This window comes from Trichoderma reesei (genome assembly GCF_000167675.1).
Source record: "Trichoderma reesei QM6a unplaced genomic scaffold TRIREscaffold_19, whole genome shotgun sequence".
NCBI classification, from domain to species: Eukaryota; Fungi; Ascomycota; class Sordariomycetes; order Hypocreales; family Hypocreaceae; genus Trichoderma; species Trichoderma reesei.
Window position 1 is genome coordinate 517,005 of NW_006711166.1, and position 26,399 is coordinate 543,403.

At 54.7% G+C, this 26,399-nt stretch overlaps 2 protein-coding genes across 2 annotated transcripts; one reads left to right on the forward strand and one right to left on the reverse strand.

The window, feature by feature from the left end:
- Positions 1-543: 543 nt before the first annotated feature.
- On the forward strand, positions 544-25,173 carry TRIREDRAFT_80627 (uncharacterized protein; the record flags this gene model as incomplete). Its single annotated transcript, XM_006967781.1, has 4 exons — positions 544-1,279; positions 1,357-2,335; positions 24,428-24,556; positions 24,636-25,173. Exons 1-4 carry the CDS (start codon positions 856-858, stop codon positions 25,171-25,173), a joined length of 2,070 nt encoding a protein of 689 aa, XP_006967843.1. The 5' UTR covers positions 544-855.
- On the reverse strand, positions 25,168-26,192 carry TRIREDRAFT_110293 (uncharacterized protein; the record flags this gene model as incomplete). The annotated part of the gene is made up of 3 exons (XM_006967865.1): positions 25,168-25,199; positions 25,461-26,019; positions 26,100-26,192. 3 exons carry the CDS (start codon positions 26,190-26,192, stop codon positions 25,168-25,170), a joined length of 684 nt encoding a protein of 227 aa, XP_006967927.1.
- Positions 26,193-26,399: the final 207 nt, after the last annotated feature.

Sequence of the window (26,399 nt, forward strand, 5' to 3'; positions counted from 1 at the left end):
TCCATCCATGGCCCAGTTGGAGGGGACCCTAGATGGGGAGTTCCGATAGCGGTGGCCGAGGTACGAAGTAAAGTAGGTAGGTACTAGGTAGGTATGTCATTACGAGGAGGAGTGGCAGGCAGATGAACAAGTCGAGATATCACAATCAAGTCGTACAGTGACATCTATACACATCATCCTGTCTTACATTGAACAAGTAGATTAGACACTGCAGCGCCTCTAAGGCTCGAGACCAAAAGTCAACAACCACTGCACACCATCATCACTGATAACATCAACTCGTGATCCTTCTGTTCCCTCCATACTATCATGATCCTGCTTCTCCAACTGATAACGATAGGCGGTCTGCCCCTCTTCAACCCCCCCCTGGTCCGCCTCCAGCGCATCAGCCGCCCCCGCATAATCAGTCAGGGCCAGTCCAGCGTGTCATCCATTAAAAGTCGCGAGCGTCTCCCATGCAACAACGATCTTCCATTACGTGCATCTCAGACTGCAACTCAACATCAAGTCGAGAAAACGAGGCTCTGTCAGCTGCTCCGGAGATTGCCCATCTTTGTTGTGATAGTTGTGTCTCTTCTTGCACTGCACTCCCCGTCTGCTTCTCTTCTCAACTCTTCCGAATGCGGGGTGTCTGTCTGTCTCATGCCATTTTCATCATCAATCCTGCTTTTCCTTGATAACGACAGCCGCGGCATGACTCGTGAGAATCTCTGACCTTGACCTCCTTCTCTTCTCATCCCAAGCCTCGAACCTACAGCAACCATCTCATCTAGAGATTGAATCAGCATCTTTTCAGCAAACAAACACAAACAGCAGCACAGATCCATCGCTACCACCACCACCACCACCACCACCATGTCCAAACAAGACATCACCCCCGCCTCCCTCGAGGCCCTCCTCGAGCACGACACAAAGGTCAAGCTCGCCGGCCTCGACGTCGACGGCATCCTCCGCGGCAAGCTCGTCTCCAAGAAGAAGTTCCTCTCCATCGCCACCGCCGGCTTCGGCTTCTGCTCCGTCATCTTCGGCTGGGACATGCACGACAAGACGTACATGCGCGAGCTCAAAATCTCAAACGCCGCCAACGGCTACCGCGACCTGCTCGCCATCCCCGACCTCGCCAGCTTCCGACGCATCCCCTGGGAGGACAACGTGCCCTTCTTCCTCATCACCTTTCACGACCCGGACACGAAGCTGCCCGTGTGCGCCTGTCCGCGCGGGCTGCTGAGGACGCAGCTCGATCGTCTGCGCGCCAAAGGCTACGGTGCCATGGCTGGTGGTGAGACAATCGCAACTTGAAAGACCCGTCTTGTAGGAATCAGAATGTTAAAATCCAATCACCTATGACTTCTCTAGCCGAATACGAATTCTACACCTTCCAGACCCCCGACAACTCCTCGTCCCCCGCCGGCTTCCTCCAGAACAACCCGCCGCACCAGCTGCCGTCCCTGACCGAGGGCATGTTTGGCTACTCCCTCACGAGGCCCGTCCACAACAAGGACTACTTTTACGAAATATTCGACACCTGCTCCGCCTTCTCCTGCGACGTCGAGGGCTGGCACACCGAGTCCGGCCCGGGCGTCTTCGAGGCCGCTCTCGAGTTTGGCGAAGTCGCCGAGATGGCCGACCGCGCCAGCCTGTTCAAGTACGTCGTCAAGAGCGTCGGCGCAAAGCATCGCATCACGCCCTGCTTCATGGCCAAGCCTAGACAGGGGCTGCCCGGAAATAGCGGCCACATGCACGTGTCCATTGTCGACGAGAGCGGCAAGAACCTGCTGGCCAGGGACACGGTGGACGAGAATGCGCCCTGGAAGGACGTCGCGGGTCTGTCTGACCTGGGACGCCATTTCCTCGCCGGCGTCCTCGAGGGCCTCCCCGACATCATGCCCCTGCTCGCGCCCACCATCAACTCGTACAAGCGCCTCGTCGAGAACTTCTGGGCCCCCGTGACCGTCTCCTGGGGCCTTGAGCACCGCGCCGCCTCCATCCGCATCATCGCGCCGCCCACGTCCAAGGCCTCGGCCACGCGCTTCGAGATCCGCGTCCCCGGCGCCGACTCCAACCCCCACTACGTGCTCGCCGCCGTCCTGGGCTGCGGCTGGCGCGGCGTCGAGAAGAAGCTCGAGATCCCGTGCCCGCCGCTGGCCATGGGCGAGGACGTCGGCGGCGCCTCCGACCAGGGGGCGCGGCTGGCCAAGACCCTGAGGGAGGCCACGGAGCGCTTCATGGCCAAGGACAGCATCGCAAGAGAGGTGCTAGGTGATGACTTTGTCGACCATTTCGGGGGCACTAGGGAGAATGAGATTCGGTTGTTTGACGAGGCTGTAACAGACTGGTATGTTCTACCGAAGACGAAACAACCATCAACTGCTCTTGTTTGCAGATCATATTTTCTAACTGCGTGTGAATCCAGGGAAATGAAGCGGTATATCGAGACTGTGTAAGGAGCAAGGGGGATATGGCGCACAAGGTACATGACAGTTATTGCGTAGACGCTCATGGTGATGAATATCCAAAGAGCCGTAGATACCAGCGGAGATGAATTGCTCTGTCTAGACTTTTTGTCTTTTCCTTCTTCTTTCTTCCTTTTTTCCTTCTTTTCTTCTGTCAATGGGTATCTGTAGCTGAATCGATAGCAGTGTGCTGGCGCGCTTCGCTTTGTACATGCTTTTTGCTTTTTTTTTTTTTTTTTTGGCAGAACTGTTGAAGAAATGAACAGATGGAGTATATCAAACATTGTCGAATATTTGCTTCTCTCGTCAGCGTCACTGCGAGCTCTCCGACTTCGTCCCGTTCTCTTTGCCAAGGGGTCTTCGCGCGGATATAAATGTTCTGTGTCATCCAAGCGTCAGTCGACACATGGTCGAATCTCGGCATTCAACTAGGGAGGATCGGGATCATATATTAGCAGCACATACGCTTTGATGCAGCTCCTCATGAGCGGGTCTTCGTACTCCTGCATCACCCTTGCCAGCAACTCGCGCGTCTTGGCTTCCTCCCAGCCAGCGAGCCCAAACATCCTCAATGTCCAGTGATTACAGCCTACACATTGAGGACAGACCATCGTCAGTATCAAACAAGGTATTTGTGGCGATATAAGGTTTGGGGAAAAGCTCACCCGTATCCAGCATCTTGTGCAGAATCTCGCCCTTCTTTCTCGTCAGCGGATCCCGCGCCCAATTCCGCACCGGCAGCCAGTCCGACCGCTCCCGCACGTTCTCGGCGCCCAGTTCAAACAGCCAAGGGCGCACCTTGGGCGTCGGATCAAAGTCGATGCCCAGAGAAGCCGCAATCTCAGCAAAGATGGCGCCGTACTCCATCGTGGCCGCACCCACCGCTGCACGGGGCTTCTGGCCTGGGGCCACTCCGTCATCCGGGTCCGTGTCCGAGGACTCGGCCAGCGGGTCCGGATCGACGCCGTAAAAGAGCGGCGTGACCTCGGCGAACTCGAGCTGACCGCCGGGCTTGAGGTGCTCAAAGGCCTGGACGATGAGGCGCTTCCAGTCCCGGATGCCGCCGCCCACGAGGTTCCGCAGGTGGATAAAGTCGTACAGCCGCGGCGGCCAGTCGTCGGCGGCATCGGCAATCTCAAACGTCAGGTTGGGCGGCACCTCCTTGGGCAGGTTGGCGCTGCTCAGCTCGATGCCCAGCACGTCGACCAGCGGGTTGCTCTGCGCCATCTCCATGGCCCAGTGCCCGCCGCCGCAGCCCACGTCGAGAATGTGGAAGCGCGGGCTCTCGGGCGTCAGCTGGTCCAGCGGCAGCTTGGTAAAGGTCAGGCCGCCCAGGCAGAGCGTGAAGAGCTCGTGCTGATAGCCCTGGCGCGAGTTCTCGCACGGGTCGTTGGGCGTCACCATGCGGCCCGACCCGTGGTAGACGTGGCCGTACTCGCGGATCGGCGGCAGGGCGTCTTCCGAGGCGGACGAGTAGTTGGAGTTTGAATCGCTGGCGGTTGCGTCTGCATCGTCTTCGTCTTCGTCTTCTGCTTCGTCCTCTGCTTCGTCCTCTGCTTCGTCCTCTGCTTCGTCCTCTGCTTCGTCCTCTGCTTCGTCCTCTGCTTCGTCCTCTGCTTCGTCTCCTGATTCGTCTACCTCTTCGTCTTCATCTTCAACCCCTGAGTGCGTTTCCTCATCGCTTTCTTGCCTATCGTCAACAGAGTCACGACCATTCGTTTCTGCTCCATCCTCCGCATAAGAGTGGCTTTCTCGACGGGTAGCTTCGCCCGCAGGCATCGTAGTCTGCACCGCCATAATAGAGCAATATCGCCAGTAATTGCTCTCCTTTCTCTTCAACAAACCTCGAGGCTCAATTCCTACAGCACACTTGCAGCCTTGAGCACAAGTCGTATCTTTCAACCCTCAGAACAACTGCTTGATGCTTCTTTTCGATTAAAAGCGCAGCATGAGCCTGTCTGTCAAGCTGGAGTCGTATCGGTGGGGAGCGCGGGAGGCGTCACTTTCCGCCCTAATTTAGACAAAACCTGGAGCCGCAACCCGCGTAACGCTCGTTCATTTGCCGTTGGAGAATTTCCCCTGGAGCTAGACGTTCTGGAGCAGTGCTAGAAAAATTAAGACAAACAGAACTATTAGATGAAGAAGAATCAGGGACGCCCGCCACGTGGCACAGCTTCATGTTGCAACCTCCAGCTCGTCAGGTGATGTGTGACGGGTGTGATATCTGTGTGACCCGTTGGGAGCGATATATTGTTGCTGTTGGTGAGATGAGATCCGGTGGCCCCAACCCTGTCTCTTTTACTCTCTCTTTTCCCTCTTGCAAACGATGAAATTGGGGAATAAAATGAAGCGTCCGGCACTATTCTCCACCGGGTGCCTCGGTAGCGGTAGGACAGGGCTAAGAATAGAATGTGACGGGCTTCAATCCTGGGTGCTTTGACTAGCAGGCGCGAGATTGATGTAGGATTGAGTCGGCAAGGCTAGCAGGAAAGAGGATAGCGAACAGGCCGAGATGGGCCAATGGCCGGGAGTGCCAAGGAGGCTATCGCGGGAGTGCCTTAGGGCGAGATTTGACAGTCGGGGAAGCGGAAGAGGATGTCGAGGAGGATGATGAGGGTGGAGAGCAGATGGTGCTGTGGATGGTGTTGACTGTCATGACAGCAAGAGAAGGATGTTGTTGGAAGTGATGGCAGGACAACAAGGGCATAAAGAGATACAAACTGCAAGGAAATGGATGAAGCACAGATAGGTAAGGAGTTGAACAGGGTAGATGAAGAGAGAGAAATGGATCAGCAAACGGAGAACTGCTTTGTCAAACGAGTCTGTCCCTTGTGACGGACGCTCAAAGGCGAGGCAGATGCAACAAACTCGAGGCTGACAGCCGTTCCTGCCTGTCGTTCTCATCATCACATGACCATCGCCACATCTCGAAGATACACCGATCGATTCATATCTCTTCAACAGCCTCCCCATCCTTGCCTTACTCATCATCGTGGCCTCCTCTTCTCATTCCCTCTCCCATCTGAGATGGGTATCCCAGTTCTCTTCCTCTCTTAACGCCACTTACTCCGACGGACTTCATGTCCAAGCAGCAACGTCCACTGCCATATGCACAATCGCCGGATCCCACCCAACCGGACCGCTCCTTGCCTCAGGTGTCAATAAAAGAAAAAACGACTCCATCTCGTTGCATCGTCACGCTGATCCGACTGCAATCCTTCCTGCCGTGCTCCATAAAACCTGTCACGACGTCTGCCGCATGTGGGCAACCCCATCAAGCGTCAAGAACAAGACCTACCAAAGATATAGCTAAGCAGAAAACAACACCGTCATTCGTCTACCTTGACATGCCACTGGCACTAATGCACCTCAACTTTTGACATCTGATCAATATCATACAGCCGGCTTCGGCATATTGAGCATTCCTTCCGCCAACATAAGTCCGTGCTCCCATGCCGTCTGTCAGATCATCAGAGCGGTCCGATACAAGACAGGAGACGCTGCGGATACCGTCACATCTCGAACCGAAAACGACTTGGAGACATGCATCAATCAAACCAACACACAGAATGACATGCACCTTTGTGAGGGTGAACAGACCAATCACGCCACCAAGCGGCCCTTGGTCCATGACCGTCTCCTCTCCTCTCGGCTCCCACTCTCTCCGATTGATCCATCCATACACCCATCACGACATCAACGTGCATCGCACCGCATATCGGACGCACGCATTGCAGCCGCAGTCAATCACATCGGGGGCCATGGATTACGCTTACCCATACGCTGCAACGGTATACGCAATCCGTCATCCCTGTTGTCGACCTCGAATGCAACGCTGGACATTTCCTTCATGTTCATCACGATGCTTGTTGCCAGCGATAGGTTGAACCATCCGCCACATGCCCCGATATTCGGAGAATCAAAGTCTTGCATCCTCCTGCTCGCTCACTTTCACATTCCAGCACCGGCAAAAGAGACAAATAGAAGCATAAGCAATCTGGCCACGCAATATAAACTACAATTGTTGCAGTAATTTCATTACCCGCCTGCCTTGACCTCCCAAAACGCCAATGCTATGACGTGTCGTAATAGAGCAAACAAATCTTGAGCCTCCACCATTGTTGCCCGCTGCAGTTTGCACCGCCAAAGGTAATCCGAACCGGAAAGAAGAAACTGAAGAAAAGGAAGTGAAAAGGGATGGAAGGGTGAGATAGACAAAGGGAGAAAGGGGGGAAAGCCAGATGAAGCCCATACCATTTGGGGCCTTCAACCACTGATGAAAAAAACCTCTGGCTAGGCAGAGCGTCCATCAAACTTCCAGCCTTTTGTCTCTCGTCTGTCGTCTTTTCTTGTCTGTCGCAGTTATGATGTGTCAAGTCATACGTGACACACATTGTCAAAGAATTACGTCGCCCGCAGAAGCCGCACACAACGGTGCGGGGTCAAAAATGACACCGTATTCGCCCAAGCCCAATGCAAAGAGACACATCAATCCTCCCATGTAAACACAGGGCCTTCGCCCCCATGCGGCCGGTCTCAATGAAGGCCTTTTCGTCAGCCCGGCGCCGTGGCTGTATCATGATTTCTTTGCTTCGCTTGGCTCAAAAGTCTGTTGGTTGAATCTGCCAGCTCCAGAGCTGGCGAGGGCCGATCTAGGTCATCACATTATAGTCATGTATCATCGTCATGTAGGGGTGGATGGTGGACACCCAGAGCCTTGATCAAGTGGGGTGTCATGGTCTGCGGCCTCAAGAGTTGCTTCGTCTGTTCTTGGGACGGCCGCCACGCACGTCCTGCTCCTCATCGGGGACGTATTCTTCGGGGTGGAAATCGGGATTGCCGTAGTGTGCTCTGTTCCACACACTGTTCTTGAAAGTCGTGCTCGTCGTCGTTTGATACGGGGGCTCTCGGGTGTTGATACGTTTGGACTCCTCATAGTCGAGCTGCACGGGGCTGAAGCGTATGCGATATCCTGGCGAGCTCGGCTGTGGCACCGGGGCCAGCTGAGGTAGATGGCCGCCGCCGCTGCTGCTGCTTCTTGTCACAGTCGGCATGGTTGGGCTAGGCGTCATCGAGGTGCTCGAGTTGATTGGGCTAGCCGACACAACGGGTGGGGGAGGGAGCGAGGCGGGTGGTGACTGCTGTTGCTGCGGCTGCGGTGGCACCTGAGGCGGCAGGGACTCGGGATACTGTGGCATCCAGGGGCCCGGCTGCTGCGATGTCACAAATGGGTCGCCAACAGGGCTGGCCGCCGCGGGAGGTGACGTCAAGGGACCCAAATCGCCCATTGAGCCGAGCGCGTTCATGCCAAAGCCCGGCAGCATGGAAAGGACATCCATGCCACCCCCTCCGAAGCTTGGCGGGTTGCTGTGGATGGCAATGTTGCTGGTGAAGTTGACGCGGTTAACCTGCAAATCAACGGGGCCAGACGGAGCGCCAACGGACACGGGGAGGACAGATGGCGCGGCAGCCTGGACAGGCGGCGCTCGGTAGAGGATGTCGTAGTGGTTGGGTCGGTATAGCAGATAGAGCGTGGGCCCAAGGGCGGCCGGCTCCTGCTGGTTGGCCTCTTCCGGGAAGCGGTAGCGGTTAACTTGGCTGCCCGGGCTGCGGTCGAGGTATGCAATCTCTAGGACGAAGTCGATGGGCTTGAGCAGCAAGTTGGCCAGGCCGACGATGCCCAGATGCTCTATCTCGCGGTTGACAATGTCGATTGACTGGGAGCAGTACGAGGCAATGCCTCCAAAGTCGGCCGCAAAGTCGTCGTAGATGGCTGCGTTGGCCTTGAGGTAGGTGGCCGCCAAGATGCGGAAGTAGTAGATGATGTTGGCTTCGATGTTGCTGTCATTGAATCGCTGCAGCAGAATGACGCGGGCCAGACCGGGGTTTGCGACGTTGAGGGCAATTTCTCGCAGCAGGTTGTGAGCTTCTTCGGCAAAGTCTTCATGGTATTCGTAGCGGCCGATGTTGGAGATCATGTGGCCCAGGCTCATGAGACGGGCGACCTCACCCTCGATCTGGGCCTGATCGCCGAGGTCGATGAGCTTTTCGTAGTAGGCAAAGGCGATGGCTGCAAAGCAGGCATTGCTGTTAGCTTTTGGACATCTGCCGTGACAAGCCGCAGAGAAGACTTACCGCGCCATCCGCAGTTTCCATCGCCCTTGATCTGGCGATAGTGCGAGTATGTTTGGGGGAGAGCCTGCGGCGGAGAAGAAGATGGTCAGCATCTGATAATGCGCATCTTCTGGATAACCTCTGATTCATCTCGTTCTTCTCCGGTCTTGGCATCTCCCGTCTCCATTCTTCCAAAGGCTCGATTTCATCGCCCATTTAACCATTCACATGCAGACGGATCGGAGAGGAGGGGGACAAACAATAGTCTTCTCGACATAGACGGGATCGGCTTTGGCGTATTCCTGGGTAATGGCATCGCTCGGGATCTTTTCGCCGACAAACGGGCCCTGTTGAAGCAAAGAAAGCGAGAAACGTCAGCAAAGGCGGTCATCCAGTTGCGCACTTTGGATCTGGGTAAGCGGGGGGAGGAGTAAGAAGCGCCTGTTGTTGCAAGAAGAGGAGCGCAAGAAGAAATAATCAATCCATGATATGAGGGGGAGAGCACGGCCATGATTCCACGGTTCCATGACTTCTGGCCAGCTTCTAGAATCACAAAAGCTTACCTCGAGCCCCGGCTGGAAACGCTCAGCCGCAGCCTGCTGGGCGGCCATGTCGTGCAGACCCGAGTCCTGGTCCTCCATCTTGATGATGGGGCTTCCGGTTCGATCGAGGCGACGCCGGTGCTGCAAAACCGTGTGCGAGGGCGAAGGGCTGTAGGGAAGGAGTTCAAAACCAGGCAAAGGTGCCGCCGCTGAGCCAACTCCGTTTCCAGCCTGTCCAGCGAATCCAGCTCCAGCTCCAGGACCACCTCCAGAGCCAAGCCCAGCTCCAGCTCCGGCTCCAACTGCTGAATATCCTCCGCCGGTGGGGAACAAGAAGTCGAGGTTGTGGGCGGCGCCTATGCCATACGAAAAGGGAGCAAAGGACGAAGCGGAGTAAGGCGTGGGTTGAGGCTGGAACATTGCCTCTGCAATGGGCAGCCAGACCACGCTGATGGTTTGTCGAAGGTCAACGGGAAAAGAAAGAGGAAGAGGGCGGGTGGGCGAAAGAAATGGCGAGGCCAGCAACTTGGGAATATTGTCGGAAGCTTGCACTCGGCTGGTTTAGTCGCGGCGCCGGCACAGTGGGTAGCGACAGCTGTAGCGGGATTTCGGCCCTGGAGCGGCTGAGAGAGACGGGTCTTAGTGGGCGATGGGCGCTGGACTGGTCGAGGAGGCGTCTGAGAAGACGGAGGAAGATCAATGACAGAGAAGGACAGAAAGGAGAGGAGAGGAAAGAGAACGGATGGAGAAGGTGCAGATAGAAAAACGTTCACACCACCACCGAGCTTCTTTCTTTCTCTCTCTCTTTGTTTCTGCCTGCCCTCCAGTCTCTGGCCTCTCTGTTATTATTAGTATGGCTCTTCCCTCTCCCCAGTCAGCTAGCGGCGGTAGCAGCGGTTATTAGTGGTGATGAGGGTGCAGCGACACTTGGTCAAGTGCAAGCCGGGGCAAGGGACCCAGCATGGAGGTACTTTGCACGTCCTTGAGGTCTCGGGGCGAGTACACGCGCGTATATGTACGTGTCCAGAGAGGAGCACAGAGGCTCGAGCACCGCACTGCAGGAGGGAACAAGCGTTCTGGGCGTCTCGGGCCCTGTACAAGCTGCACAAGCTGATGTGATGCGAGGTGTCGGATGCTTGTAATATGGAATGCTTGTGATGCTTGTACCGGGGAGTCGAGTGGTGCGCTGGCGGATGGTGGGCCGCCAGTGAAGGGTGGTTGGGGGCCCTGCTTAGCGCTCTGCCTCTGGCACGGCCACAGGCTGCTGTGAGGCTGCTCTGGAGCTGCCCTGGGGAGCGAGTTCAGCAGGTTCCAGGCCGGCAGATTAGCGAGGGTGAGTGTCGGCTGGGTCCAGGTCGCGATTGCAAGACGGAACTTGGTTGGTGGTCGGTGGTCGATGGTCGATGGGTTGATCAACGAGGTGAAAGAGAAAGAGGAAGAGGAAGATGGTTTGAGAAGCGAAAGAAGACGTGATAATCAGATAAAGAGGCGGGCGATAAGGGAGGAGATGTATGTAGAAGGAAGGAGAGAAGGAGAAGAGCAAGGCTTGGAGGCAGAACAAAAGGCAAGAAAGAGGCTCAACGCAGAGCGGGGAAGGAGCTCTCTGAGCTCTCAGGGTTAACCAGAACAGGACGCCTTTTCTCCTCGGGCTGTCAAATGTCCAGCTCTAACTTGATCTTGCCCCTGTACTCTACTTCTTCCAGCCTCGAGCCTTTGACCTGACGCTTGGTGATGCAATTGAAATGGCATGTGCTATTGATGCTGGTCAGAGAGATCAGCGATTGCCGGCTTACAAGCAGAACCTGCTGTAGGATTCTCAGCCACACGGGTTGCGACGTGAAAGAGCATACCCCTGGCTTTTGAACAGCAGCTGGGACGGAGCACAACTTGAAGAGTATGGAGAGTCTTTGTGCTATACAGAATCACAGCCATCACAACTACTACAGAGCTTCAGCGATCCATGGCCGTCAACAGGGTCTCAAAAGACTTGTTGGGAGTCATGTACGAACTGGTATTACAACAACTTGGATCGAGCAACAGACAGATGAGGACAAGGTCAGGACAGCCTGCCGAGCTAGGGCACATGTGCGTACACGCAGTCACGCAGGCACAGCCGGGTGCCCTACGGACGGACGATAGAGGTGATGGCAAACATCCATCACTGGCATTACCTGCCTCAATCGTTGCAAAACACAGGCACAGCGCGGCCTGTCGAGAGACGCGGCCCGGGCTCATTGGTGCGCGTCAGGGCTGCAGGAACAGATGGACAGTCGGGGCGGGACAATCACAGCAGACAGCAGGCTTGACTCGTGGAGCATCACAGCGCACAGAGGGCCTTTCTTGGCTTCCGGGAGTGGTGCTGGTCAGGGCGATCTGGTCCGGAGTGGACAAGGTGAAGAGGAGGGCTTCAAGGGCGGCCGCTGCCAAAAGGACGGTGAGAAAGGGGCATGATGGGTCGAGGCCTTGCGCACTTGTACCGAGCGAGCAACCACAGCTGCACAATAATAGCTGAGCTGGTTGATCTAGACCTGGGACCCCCCCTGGTCATGTCTGGTTACATTCTGGACAGCGAAATCTAGGGCCCAACAGAGCGCTTGCTTTGGAGCTGATGTACGAGTAGACTCGGAATGTCCGAGTGCAAAACAGAGTACCGCTTTGCTGCATGAGTCAATGAGACATGAGAGAGAGGAGGGACAGGACGTTCCAGCTCCTGTGGTGATCCGTATTCCGTACCCGTGTCAAACCCTCCAGCAAACAGAGTCAAAGACAGGATGAAGAAACCCGAGCCAATGCCCGGCCAGGCGGCGGGCCCTGCTGTTCCGCTCGGGTTCGACTCCGTAGTGCCGCGGCAGCCATGCAGGGCTTGGCCCAGGCCAAGATGCAGACTCTGTGTGACGAGGCTGCGACGTTGAGCCTGGGCCTGTCTTTGCCTGCAGGGACATGGCCTGTTCCAGCAACGGGAGCAGCTCCTGCCGTTAAACAATCGTGGAGGGAAATGATGCCTCATTTGATGGCTGAATGCAGGCTATAAGGCACTCAAGGTTGAAGTCCTGAGGAGAGGAGAGACTGGGAAATCATGGGGAAACGCTGATGTCAGATGCAGGACGAAAAGGAGGGGGACGCGGCAGGACGCAGATGCAGATACAGTCACCAAGCACGGACAGGTACATGATGCCTTCTTGTCTGCCCTGTATCGTATACCTACCTACCTTAGGTACCTACGGAGCATTGCATGACCGGCACTACTTCATGCCGTATCTTGTATTCCAGGTGCCACGCCATGCTCCAAGAAGGCGAGGTGAGGGAAATGCCTGTACTCGTGCCTGACAGGCTGTACTCGTACCTGGCATGTATTGTTGCATGGGCCAAGTCCTGCAGGCGACACCATGGCGGCGTATTGCGCGGGCAAGGACCGTGGACATGTGAGAGTGTCGTAGCTGGCAGATGCATGAGTGGCCACTTGAAGAGATCAAGGGACAGTCAGTATAGTCGTGACCGAGAGAAACAAAGGGCAGAACAAAGGTTCTCTTCGTGCACTGAAGCAGAAGAAACAAGGAAAATTTGCTAGATATTTCCAACCAAGGCTGTCGACGAAAACAATCTTGGGGGCCATTTGTCATTGTTCCAAGGTCTGGGTAATGCGCAAAGCAAGGCCGAAGAGCGAATGCAACCAAAGACACGGCTAGCCGCAGATGCTAATTGAGGCTGGGGCGGGGAGATGATGACACTCGTAGAGGCACGGTTGAATTGATCAATTGAAAGGATACCAAGGATCCCTACCTACTGTAACTTTGGCAGGTAATTACATCGAGTGAGCAGAGCTGGCTCCGTCGTTCTTCGGAAAGGCCACTTGCGGTAATGCCGGTCAAGGCCAGGATCTGCAAAAGCCCGGAAGGGTGTGATTGAACAATGGATGGGATCTCCTTCATGTCTCCAGCCTGGTGTGCTTCTGCTTTGCTCTGCGTTCCTGGTGATGCTAACAACATGCCTAGTCCAGCTTGGTGATGCAAAGCGCTCGGTGCTTGATACTATCCAGGCATAGTAGGCCCAGTAGTAGGCATGTTCATACTCGTCCATGTCTAAATAGGCTTTTTAAACTCAGAGCCAACGCTATGCGAATGACATGCACGACTGGTTTGTGGCCTTGGAGGGTTGATGCGTGGAAGGATGCTGTATACGGGCGTTGCGGCACATTAGCGAAGAGGTTGATGCAGAGTAAAAGTGCTCAACATCAGGCAGTTTTCGGCAATCCCACTTGCACAAGCTGCCATTGATCATTTTATCAGCAGTCTCATACATCCTTGACAATAAGGAAGCATCTTCCAGACGATCCTTGTGCCTGAATCGCTGCTGCACGGACTCTCAGCAAGTCCTTGCTTCCTTGGCTCCCGCGCTCGTACCGACCCGCGCGGCCCCCCGGCCTACCTAGCAAAGGAGGATCCTCTTCCGATGCTTGGGGTTTGCTGATGGATATGCCTGGTCTTCTATGAAATACACTGACCGACATGTGTAAGATGGGCCAGACTGGACTGCTGGACTGCTGGACTGCTAGGGTCGGAGTTGGCGTAGCTGGGCGCCTCTGCCTTGTATGCGATGTGCGTACATGTCTGTAAGTGCACACGAAACCCTCTCTATTCTACGTGGTATCGGTCACGGCGCATAGATGTAGCAACAGCACATAAGCACCATGAGTGCGGGTATTGCACAATGGCCCGTCTCTGCCAGGACTGACTGCTTGCCTTCCAGCATCTGCACTGTCTGTAATTTCTATTATTTGAAAATCTGAATGCTCATTCAAACCGCCCGGGCTCCAGCTCAAGGTGCCTTGCAGCAGCCCCCCTACAGGCATCGGGGACGATTCGTGCTCTGTCCACTCCACTCCATGCCACGGCTCACGTTACTTCTCCTCCTCCCCTCACCCGTCCTCTACCATTGACCGGGATCTCAGCACGCAACAGTTACCGACCAACTGCATAATCCATATGACCAGCACCTTTGAATGGTTTGCCGAACATGAACGCAGTTCCACCGCTCTGCATCTGTTTGGTTCCAGCCGCTTGCACCGCTTGCGCCGGTTCAATGCTGGACTTCTGTATAGTTGTTGGTGCTCCCTCCATCCGTCACATCACCGAACGAGCCTCTCCATCGAGTCGATTACCTGGCCGGTACCCGCTTCAATGCGCCCTGACGCCCGTTTGCCCCGGCAAAGTGATGTGCTCAGCGCTTCCAAGGCAGCTGGTCTCTTTGCCCCCCCGGTCAGCGCCCTGAGCATCAGTTTAACCACTGGGGTCGCGGACAATGCTAAGCCCTGCTGCCGCCGAGTTTCCCTTCCTCAGGCCACCAACGCGGTTGGAGTATGTACATGTACATGAACTTGCCGGATGGAAGACATCACCATGGATGCCGTCTCGTAATCCGAATATTCGGGCCAATTTGGGCCAAGCAGCTCCCGCTGTCGACCTCGGTGTCTCCTGGTTGAAGATTTGACAAGTGTTTACGGCAGATGACGGATTTCCCTTCGGCCACTAAAATAGAGGACCGGGTGGCGTCGGCAGTGGTCGATGATGAGCTGCAAGTTCAGGTGAGGCATCCCGTGCCTAAGGTAGTATGTGTATTGCCACCAGTCTGGATGACAGTAAACCACATGTCTGTACCTGTTATCAAGCAGTAATGACAACGTCAATATCATATCACAAGGACCTCAAAGTACATGCGTTATCGAAGGAAGCAAAGTATATTTGCATGTAATCCCTAGATTCCGCGCTCTAACATGCATCGAACGCTAGGTCAGGTAGCCTCTAGTATAGTGGATGCCAACAGATGAGATGCTCTGACCTGGACGCTTTTCGTCCCTCACACTAAACACCAAACAGAGTCATCAGCGCGCAGTCTGCCGATTGGTCGTCTCTGCGGCTCATCTGAGACATATTGAGCCATCGTCAGCCGGTTTGCTGGTTTGCTGGCCCGCCTCTGCAGCGGTACGGAGTAAGCACACTACTGCTGCGTGTGAGCACATGTGGCTCTTTTGCGTTCACCACATCGGTGACACTGGCCGATGGGAGCAGATGACGAGCTCTGCGAACAGCAAATGCATGTATACGTGCAAACTACGGCAGGCATGTTAGCAGCACGGGATGACGGGCGAAAAGAGGCATGTAGCGTCTCCGAGCAGCGCAGGCGATGTATGTAAGTGGACGAACGGGCTGCATCTACTGCTTACAACCTGTCTCATATAGCATTATCTGGCGGAGAAACGCATTTCAAGTTTTTGCGTCTGCAGATTACCACCATATGAGGTAGTTGTTACATGTAGAACTTCATAGCCGGGCTCTGTAAGTGCATGTAGCCCGATGTCCCCCGTGCATCAAGTGTGATGTTCCGCTTCAACACCAATGCGTGCTCACACTAGCATTCATCGTGACGCCCCGCCAATACTTGCCGTCCTAGACACCTTTTTCCGGGTCTTCTGTCCGTAATGCTTATCCGGTGTGACCGTACTGGATCCTTGGTTTCTCGATCTCTTCTACGAATGGTGCCGATGCCACGATCAAAGCTCTTTGCCTCCGGCCATTTGCAGCACTGCCTAACTGATGGACATGTTCAAAGCGTTATGCCATCACAGTAACGCAATGTTACCTAGCATCAGGATCTACTAGTACGAGCTCTGCTTGCCGGCGTGTCATGATACGTCAGCCCTTTCGACATGACCGCGATTATACTTGGCGCAGAGAGGTGTTTCTTCGAATAACAAACCGCCCCCAGACCATGCACGAAGCTTTTGTAGTAGGATATACTGTTTAGTTGGAAGCCCTCGACATCCCGCGTACCTTGCTCTTGTTCCAAAACACCTGCTTATTACATGTCCGGCCCGCCCTTGCATTGCCTAGCCAATCTCTCATCATCCTCTGTAATCATCAGCTATTAGTGAACAACAGTGTAGTAGTACTACTCCCATCATCAACATCACACAATCACCCTCTCTCCACTCAAGCTTTGCTGTAGTGCTACTTTCATCTACGCACCAACAGGTGATGCCCGTGACGCTTCTTCAGCTCCTGCACATACCCATCCGCGATGCCGCCAACCACCCCTGCAAAGATTTCGAGGCAAACAAACGGATCCCGCGGTATTGATAAAAGCACGAAAAGCATTGTCCCCACCACCTGTGACATGTCCAGGTGCATCCACGCAATGTTCCCCGAGTGGCCATTGAACGCACTGCCGTGCTACAAAGAAATGGAGTGGGAGAGGTCCTGTGCGAGTACCATGAGAGTCCGTAGAATAATTTCATGGTGCTTGTGCTGCCCGTGTAAGTATGTTGTATAATACGATGTACGACAGACGTATCCATGTCTGTATATCACCATGTCGACATACTTACTACCTATATGTGCCCCATAGCAGTGCATGACTCTCTCCTAAAAGTATGACAAGCCAGCGTCCCCTTCGCTGCATCTCCATCCGAAAGTCTGTTATCTGGCGGCCCTCTTCTGCAGAGTGCGTGCAGAACCATCGAGAGAGCAGCCCACTCACCCGCTCACTGCCTGTACATAGGTAGGTGCGTCAGATGATAGATAGCATTCTCCGAATGACTTTTCCTGATCCCTCGCAATCATCCAGATGCACGAGGCAACGTCTGTCCTCGCATTACATACACCACGGGCCGTCCTGTCCCAATCACCGCGCCAAGCGGCTGCTGCTTGCGCGCACATGCCGGTCCATACAGACGCAGTGCTACTACAACTACCACCATTCAGACAAGACGCACCGCACACACAGGAGCTGAATGACAAGGGGATCTCTTTCGACGCCATTCGATGGCTGCAAGTTGCTCCGTCGGCTTGCCTCTCTGTACGTGCCGCAAGTGCGAGTATCTCCGCCCATCTCCAACAACCACCCCCATTGGCGTCCTCCCCTCCCCTCCCCTCACCTCCCTCCAGATACCATCGCCGCGGTGCGTATCGTGTAGTAATACGCTCTCATGCATGTCGGTCAAATAACGCACGAACAAATAAGCATGAGAAGCAATCACACTTTGCAGCAAGACCCGCAACTGTGATTTATTTTCGCTCTCCTGGGGTGGACGTTGCTCTACCTGCTCAAGAGTTCAACCGCTGTCAATGACTTTCGTACAAGGCCATCGCTCCCGACTCCATGATCAGATGCAGGTGCCCTGTTCCATGTCACGCAGGGTTTCAGTCTGCATCGATTGGCTACTTGTGCTACTGCTACTGTACATACAGGTCCGTTGTACGAGTAAAACCGCCGTAACACTGCCGACGCATGTTTCCGCTTGGTGGGTGTTGTTGATGCATGTTTGCCTCGTACAGGTTGTTTGCAGACAGGCCATGGAATGCCTGCCATCATGGAGGAGATCCGATCCGGGAAGTTGAAGCTCATTCCGCGCCGCCTTTCAGCCCCCAATAGCCGTTGCTTGCAGCGCAGCATGGCACATTCGAAACAGACGGCGGAGGGCAACGTATCATTGAAGTACTCTCATGTACATCGGCAGTTGTTCGAGTCAAGTCTCACTCTCAACGCAACAAATAAGCAATGTCAGGCCATTCTAGAAGATGAAGATTACGTCAAGCCGTCAGGTGGTCCCCCAAGAGACTAAAGTCAGATATATTGCATCCCGCCAGGCTAGAACAGCATCTCCGGCTATTGGGGAAGTGAATCATGTCTCAATGACTACCCTCTTTCATCATCCATGTAACGATCAAACAGCCGTTGCCCGCGGCAAATCGTTCGGCTCCGCAGGGGTTTCGCACAACATGCCTTACATGCACCGGATACCCGTACTGCAATTCGTCGCCTCTGCTCTGTGACAACACTTTGTGCTTCGTGCGTGATCAGGAGTATCCATGTCTTCAGCACAAAGGGCGCCCTGACGAGTGGCACAAGATGAGGCACGGACTTGGGTTTCCGTTTATGTAGAGCGATGGAGTCCTGGCATGCCATTCGCTGCCTTTGCAGTGATACAGAGACATTTGCAACCGCGAATTGCTGGCAGAGCACAAAGAATCATATGGGTGGCCTGTCAAGCTTCGATGCCGTCTAGTGATAACCCTTAGGTGCCGGGTAGATTGAACAAAAGAGCCGCGTGTGTTTATCCGCTTGGCTCGGCTTTCGTATCAACTCCTACTTAACAATCTACTGATCTCCGGGTTAATAGTTAATCATGGATCGAAATAGATGAGTAATGAATCTGTTAATTACACGTTATCCATTACACATGCATATCTTCAGTGTGGTAGTACAGCATCACGTCCACCTCGTGCCAGGTCCGGAATTCTTTGTTCTACCCTACAAACCACCGGATTTTCTTCGATAACCGTTGTGCCCCCGTCCTACGAGTAGTATCACACGGCAGCAACACCTTGTACCTATGATTCTGAACACGCAAACGCTTGTAGCCGCTCCGCGTGTACGTACAAAGTTGCATGTATGTGATATATTTACGCCATGGCACCTAGACTACTAGGTAGGTATAGCATATTACTTCCGAAGGAGCATCTGTCCATTGGTGATACCGTTGACCTGTATCTGGAGGCTCTCTGACATTCCTCCAAACTTTTTGAATGTTCACCCGCAGCCCTGATACCTCTTTTGCAGCAGGATAAGTGCATAGAAACTATCACATCGTCTAGGAATAGTAGCCGCTATGTCTGTGTGTATCTGTACATACGCAAGTAGTAGACTCCTCTTTCACCAAGCCCTTGATAAGCGTCATCCCACCATCCCAGTCTGCCGCCTCTCCATCACGACGTGATATTAATATATCTCGCCAAGGCCCCCCGGCCACATCCAAGTAAGGTAGTCCAGGAAGTACCTATAAGCGCGCACCAGCGCCAAACGTGATCGAGACAGTTTGTTTCTAAAGCAAAGGCTCCGCAGCTCCTCTTTACCGTATTTGAAGATGCGCTCCAAGAGCCCGGCCTCTGCCTTCACCCTACCAAGGGAGGGGACCTTCCGTGTGAGTGGTCATCAAGCGGAAGGGAACTGTCCATGGCGGGAATAAAGGCCATGCGGCTATAATATGTGGAATACTGTATTCTCTGTTATTTGTCTTGTCTGAGTGCTTCGTGATAGTTGCAGTAGCCTTAACAAGATATACCCTTCGCCCAAATTACCCCAGACCCATGCTCTAAGAAAAAAAAAAAGAAAGCAACAAGGCTATAAATGCGCAGGTCATCACAAAGAAGTTGTCAATACAGACTTCCCCTTGCCACCCCTGAAGTGCTGGCGTCCCTGCCGTGACCCAGCCTTCGCCAGCGCGGTCAGAGCCTGGACATCCAAGTCCGCCACTCCATCCTCGTACGACGAGTGCTCGTTCCTGTAGCCCTCACCGTCTCTGAAGACAGCGCCAAAGAGCTCGTTGATCGACGACGTCAGCGCTTCCAGCGCTTTGATCCGACCAATGTCGGCATCTGACGTTATCTCTAGAATGCCCGCCTGCTGGTCGACCGATCCCTTGATCTTGCCGTCGATGATGAGGAAGCTGAGAATATCCTGCACCTCAGGCTCTGATATCCGTAGCTGGTTGGCGATCCACGAAAGCTTCATCCGCGTGTATGGCGCAATGAGCTTAAGCACGCCCTTGGTCCGCATGTTGCGCGTGACCTCATCAATGTTCTCGGCAATAAAGGGGTCTGCCAACATGTCGCTATTGTTGCGTAGCGCCTTTTCGTATGCGTGGACGTCGTTGCGCTGGTAGGCATCGACGAGCTCGGTCATGGCAGAGATGCGAGGATCCGTCTTGTAGGGCTTTGTCTCTTGCGAGTCGAACGGGTTGATGTTGGACTTGGTCAGCATCGTCGTGAGCAGTAGATACTTGAGGACCTGGATGCGCTGCAGCGATCCGGCCTCGTCGTAGTTGCGGAACGACTCAAAAAAGTCGCTCTGGGCCTCCTTCCAGTTCTCCTCGCTCATGTGCATCTTGCCGCCGCACTCGCGGATGATGCCCATGATACGCGGATGTGGCACCGCCGACTTGACCTTGAGCGCCCGGTTGTAGAGAGTCTTGAGCTGCTTGTTGTTCCTAGTCTCAGCCAGCATCTGAATCTCGAGTGCGTAAATCTCGAGCGCGTACGTTCCCTTGCCGGGATCGTCCGTACCGTCCTCGCGCTGACAGGCCCGATGCAGCTCCCTGAGCTTCTTGGAGACGGCCGCGTAGTCCTTGCGGTCCAGTAGGAGCTTCGCCAGCTTGATGTTCGTCTTGAGCCATAGCCGTTCGTTATTCGTGCTTTGGAAGCTCTGGAGCGTCAGCGAGTAGAATTTCTCCATGCTGTGGACGGCTGCTGATTCATCGGCGCCCTTTTCGATGTAGTCGAGCATGTTGTTGATGGACTTTTCCGAGTAGTTTCTCGTCACGGCCGACTTGACATATGTGAGCAGCTCGGCGTAGTGATCCGCGGCCTACTACGGTCAGTATCTTGACCGTGAACTCAATGGCACGAGCGGATAGCACGAGCTTGCAGGCTATTGCACCGAACTCCGATACGTACCTCGTCATATTTTCCCAGCTTAAACTCGAGCTTGATCGCCTGCTTCAAGCCTTTGAACCCCCACTCCCCCTTCTCCGGTTCCAGCGGCGGAATCCCCAAGAACTCGGCAATCGCCTCCTCTGGGTCGCTCAGCTTCAGCTGCTTCGCATTGTAGTACTTGTTCTCAATATCCACGTCGCCGGCCTCCTCCTCGTCATCCTCTTCGTACTCGAAGTCGTATCTGCAGGAAAGGCGTCAGCTCGCGACTCTCAGGCAGCAGCAGCTATCAGGACTGATGTCAGAGGCGGCACCGACTGTTCTTCGTCTGACTCCTGCATAAAGTCCTCATCGTCGGACATTTTGGCTCGGCTTTGTGATGCTGGGAGGGGTGCGATGCGTAGATTGAGGGAAACAAGCGGAGGCGCTGTAGTGATGAGCTGTCGATGGGTTCGTCGGGTATGTTTGTTGTTCGTTTGTTTGTTCGCAGTGCTGCATCTCGAGCTGGTGGAGCTCTTTGGTGTTGAGGTGACAGCTCGCGGGGCTTATCGATAAGGTGGCACTACCTAGCACTTCCACGTAGGTACTACTGTACTCGTATGCTGCTTAAGCCGTGGAGATTCGTTCACGGGAGACGGATAATTATTGCGGTATACCTTATTCGGTGTTCAGCCACCCAGGTAATCTTCTTGATGAGAAGCCAGCAAGTAAATTCCCAAATTCGTTATTGTTGGCATTATGATTACTATGCAAATCAGAACATATCTTCAAAAATCCAACCAACGCCTCGATGCTTACATCATCTATCCCCGTCTTCCTCTGGCGTCCTGCGCTTTATCCTCTAACTTCTACGTTTCTGACTCTCAATTATCTATGCTGCAAAGCTCTGAGAAGCACCAGTAGGAATTCTAGCAGCATAAATGGCCACCATTACCCCAAATCCTAGCGCCGTTGTAGCGATATAAGGCAAGCCCATCCACATCCCACCAAGCTCCATGCCGCGACTCAGCAGCCATCCCATGACCGGTGAGCCAATGAAGCCCATGAGCGTCTCCATGGTGGACATGGTGGTGTTGAGAGTGGCAATGGTATGAGGCTCAACGACTGCGTTGAGCAGTGCTCGGCAGAGAGTGGTAAAGCCCCATCCAAGGTAGGAGATTACCATGGAGCAGATGAACAGCCACGGCACGTCAGCCAAGGCGGTCAGAATGCTGCCCATGATGAAGACGACGATGGAGGCGCGAGCCAGGAAAAGGTCTCGGCTGAGAGGACCAAAGCCGAATCGCTTGGTCAATATGGCAGATGATATCGGTAACACCACCAGCAAGGTAAAGACAGCCGTGAGGCTGCTGATGGTGTTGACATAGGTAGCCTGTTTCCGAGAGTTAGCCATGAGATTCAATCGAAATGTAGAGTCTATGGGCGCCCGTACCGTTGACCACTCCCAGTTGAAGCGGCGCGTCATGTACTGCAGGATGTCGAGAACAAAGGCCAGCCGGATGAGGTAAAACGGCCCATATGCCAGCAGCAGCAGCACAACCGTCTTGGAGGCGAAGATGAAGCGCCACACATGAGACACATCATCCTTAGTGGAAAACCACGCACGGCGCGCCAATTCCTTCACACCCAGCATTTTCATAGGCTGCTCCTCGGGCTCGCCGACGATGGGAGCAGAAGAGGTGCCTTGGTCACCGCGGCGCTTCTTGTCGGCTTCCTGACGAAGCTTCAACGTCTCCGGTATAAGAGCCGACGACAGTATGCCCACGGCCAGTACGCCGCAGCCAACCCATGTGGCAAGCCAAGGATCAATGCTAAGGAGCCATCCAGCGACTGGGTTGATGGCGACGGAGATGAGGAGATTCATGGCATAGATGCGATAGAAGACACTGGTTCTCTCGGCGACAGGGACGACGTCGGCAACGATGGTCCAGAGCATGGCAACGACCATCTGTCCACCGCCACCGATAAGGTAGAAGACATTGCCGTAGAGAATGCTCCAGATGGAGAACGTGTCAGGGCAGAGCACTGGGCAAGTGGTTAGCAACGAGAGCTTGAAGAAGAGAGGGGTGCCACAGGACATACAAACAACCACGGTCCAGGCTTGCTGCAGGGAGGCCCCAAAGAGAGCGAGGAAGATGACGAGACGGCGTCCATACTTGTCGGCGACGACACCAAAGGAGATTTGGACGAAAATGGCTGTTGGTGATGTTGTCAGCATGTCTTTGTCCTGTGAAGTAACTTGGCAACCCTATCAAGGCCACTTACGGAACATCATCTCCAAGGACATGGACCAGGACCGCACCATGGCCAGCCTCTTTTGCACGTCCGTCTCCTTGCAACGGTTGTCGTGAGCGCCCGGCACCGCCAGGACATGATCCGGGTGATAATGGCGACAGATGATGTCCTCCATGATCTGCTCCATGGCGGGCGTAAGGATGTACTGGCTGGCCTCGATGATGAAGAGGAACAGCACACACATTCCCAGCACGAAGCGGCGGAACGACTTGGAAGGTGTGACAACCTCGGCTGGCGAAAATGCGTTTTGTAGCAGTGTCGTGGCCTCGTCGGCTTCATAGTCGTTTTCTTCTCGAGGCAGGCTCTGGTATTGGTGGTTGGCCTCGATATCCACGCCCATGCCGGAGGGCTCCGTGTCCACGGCCTCGGTGCCATCGTAACGTGTCATGATGGGCTATGGCTTCTCGAGCTTGTACTGCGTCTGGCGTTTGTGGTGGTGATGGTGGCGATGGGACTCGATGCTTTAAGCCTGGGGGAGTGTAAGTCCATGACCGTCCCACCGTCCCCCATCTTGCAGGTGACGACACCAGATGCGAGACCACGTCGCCAGCACACGAAACAACACCAAGAAAGCCGCGAATATAAGCCCAATCCCCAGTTCGAACCCCGGAGGACCATTGAGATAAGGTTCGGGGACCTGAACCGATAGTCCCGGGAACTTTTTACAGTGGGGTACGGTATCCGGAGACGCGCAAGCAGTCAACTAATGAAGTCGCCAAGTCCGCACATCGTGTCCATCGTAACGGATTCCATCGCGATGGTGATGGCTTCGGCGGGGGTGGAGATGGGGGTTTTCTTCATCAGGCTGTCCTTGACCTGGAGAATAGAGAATTGCTTTCTGTCTTGCCATGGAAGGGGAAGAGAGCATATCGGCATTGTTCTCATGGGTGAGATGAAGTGCCATGATCCAGTCCTTGATAGCGAGAGCCCACGGATGGCGGTTGATGAGCATTTGCTCTCATCGCCAGTTAGAATTCAGGTTCGGTCGGCCACATAGTCAAACTCAATCCCCGGTTGCTGACGGCCCATCACCGTAAGCATCATTCGATTGATAGGTTGTCGAGTCCATGGCTGAGGTACCCGTGCTGACGATTGCTTGACGCCATAGACAGACTTTCTGAAGATCAACCTGCAGATTTCTGGCACGGATGGGATGCCGTCATGGCGACTCTGAGTTTCATCATGGCGAATCCCCTGAGTTCAGAGATAAGCAAACTGGGAATCTAGTGTTGTTGACGAACAACGACAGTCGAGAGCCCGAGGTTGGAGTCTCAAGGTTCCATCCATCGTTCAGCTCAGATGGCCGCAGTGGAGCGGTTTTCAGGGAGCCTCCGGTTCTTAGCGGCTCTACAGGCCAGGAACCGCCTGTACTAGCTGACTCGGGCGCCACACACTCCGTCAGCGTCCCCGCCATCGGCCTCAACTCCTTGCACCGGCACTTTGTGCTGACCGGTGTCACTTCTGCCCTCTTCATCAACGGCCCCTTTCACGTGCCAATTCCGTCTCGCCATGTCGTTTACCGATGCCAAGGTGCTTTCAGTAGTGCCACTAGTAGGTCTCTCCAAGATACACCGGTCGATCGTCCTCTTGGACAAGAAGAGAGCGTCCCGTTGCTGATTCACGTCTGTCTGCAGTCCAACGAAGACTCGCGATGGGTGTCACTGAACAGGTATGCGAACGACTCCCGACGAAGCCCTTTCGCTCGCGTGTCCGACTCGTTCATTCGTGCTCACACTTCAACCTCCCAGCATCACATACAAAGATCCGAAGGGCGTTGAGCGAACCTGGGAATCCGCCGAACGACGCACTCGCCCCTCCACCGCAGACGTCGATGGGGTCGGTATCGTTGCCATCCTCGATAAGCCCACGGGCAAGGAGATTATCCTGCAGAAGCAGTACCGACCGCCGGTAGACAAGGTCGTGATTGAGGTCCCCGCCGGACTCATTGACGAGGGCGAAACTCCCGAGCAGGCTGCTGTCCGCGAGCTCAAGGAGGAGACGGGATATGTCGGTGTGGTCTCGGAGACAACCCCCATCATGTACAACGACCCGGGCTTCTGCAGCACAAACCTGCGCATGGTACACGTCACGATCGATATGGATTTGCCAGAGAATCAGGAGTTGAAGCCGGAGCTGGAAGAGAACGAGTTCATCGAGGTCTTCACCGTGCCGTTGGCGAACCTTTGGGAGGAATGCAAGAGACTGGAGGCGGAAGGATATGCCATTGATGCGCGAGTAGGCACGTTTGCCGAGGGCATCCTGCTGGCCCAGAGACTGAAGCTATAATGACCATGGAAACGAATAGACGAATACTATAGACGGATAGAAGGTTAAACAGGGTAAGGCAAGGCAAGGCAAGGAGAATCCCAGACGCTCGAGCTACACTTTCTTTTCCTGGCGTAAACCCTGCCACAACGCCAGCGCGGCGAGGCACTTTGCGTCTCGAGCGCCCTCCTTCCACAGATCCTGCATAGGAACCACCTTCAGCGTGATTTTCTCGCCATGGGAGCGCTCACCCGTCAACCGGCCTTCCCACTCAGCCAACTGACTTCTCGGGATGCGCTGCTCGTAACTGTAGATGGTGATATGCTCGTCGCATCCCCCCGCGCTCGGATACATGGCTGCCGCCAGATTCTCGCCTTGTCCAGCTGCCGCTGTTTCCCGATGCTGCTGCGCAGCTGCATCCGCGGCCAGGTCGCTAAGGCACGTCAGTTCGTCCTCGTGAATGGTGATGCCGAGCTCCTCCTCAATCTCCTTCGCGGCCACGCCCTTGAAGTTGCCCGATCCGTCCACCATGCCCGCGGGCAGCTCGACGAAGCTCAGGCTGCCCACGGGGATGCGCGGCTGCACTGTCAAGACGACGTAGCGCTCGTCTGACTCGGGAGGAACGTCGTCCGGCACGAGCATGACCAGCATGGCGACGCTGGGCCCGCGCAGGAGAGCTGCTGCGGGGAGCGTCTCGCCTGCTGCATTTGACACGGTCGCCGTGAGCTTGATGAAGCCGAGGCGGCCACCACCAAATAGATCATAGGACTGGACGGTGACGTTGCGCAAGGCGTATGGATCGGGGTGGAACGGGTGAGACTTGTCTGCCTGCAGTGCGAGGGACTTGGTGAGGGTGTCGAGCCAGGTCTGCGAGGAAACATCTTGTTTAGAAAATTGTGTACACGGTGATCACGTATGAACAATCGAGCAACGCTGACTCAACCCACCGTGAATGGCTTGAAGGACTTGAGCTGGTCTTCTGAGAGGCCATTTGGTAGCTGAACGGGGATGTTGTGGGGAGTAGTCGTGAAGGAGGCCATTGTGCGATGATGAAGGCGACAAAACACGGATGAGGCGAGTCTGTAGCTGCTCAATGCTTGTCTGGACAACATGTGCGGGCGTTGAAGGAATTTGGGCGTGGGCGGAGGTGGTGGTTTTTTGGTTCTGAGTCGTTGATATTTAGGTACTGGGTGAGGCGGAAAAGGCAGGCAGTAGACAGCTCATTCATGCTAATAGTTGATGTGTCT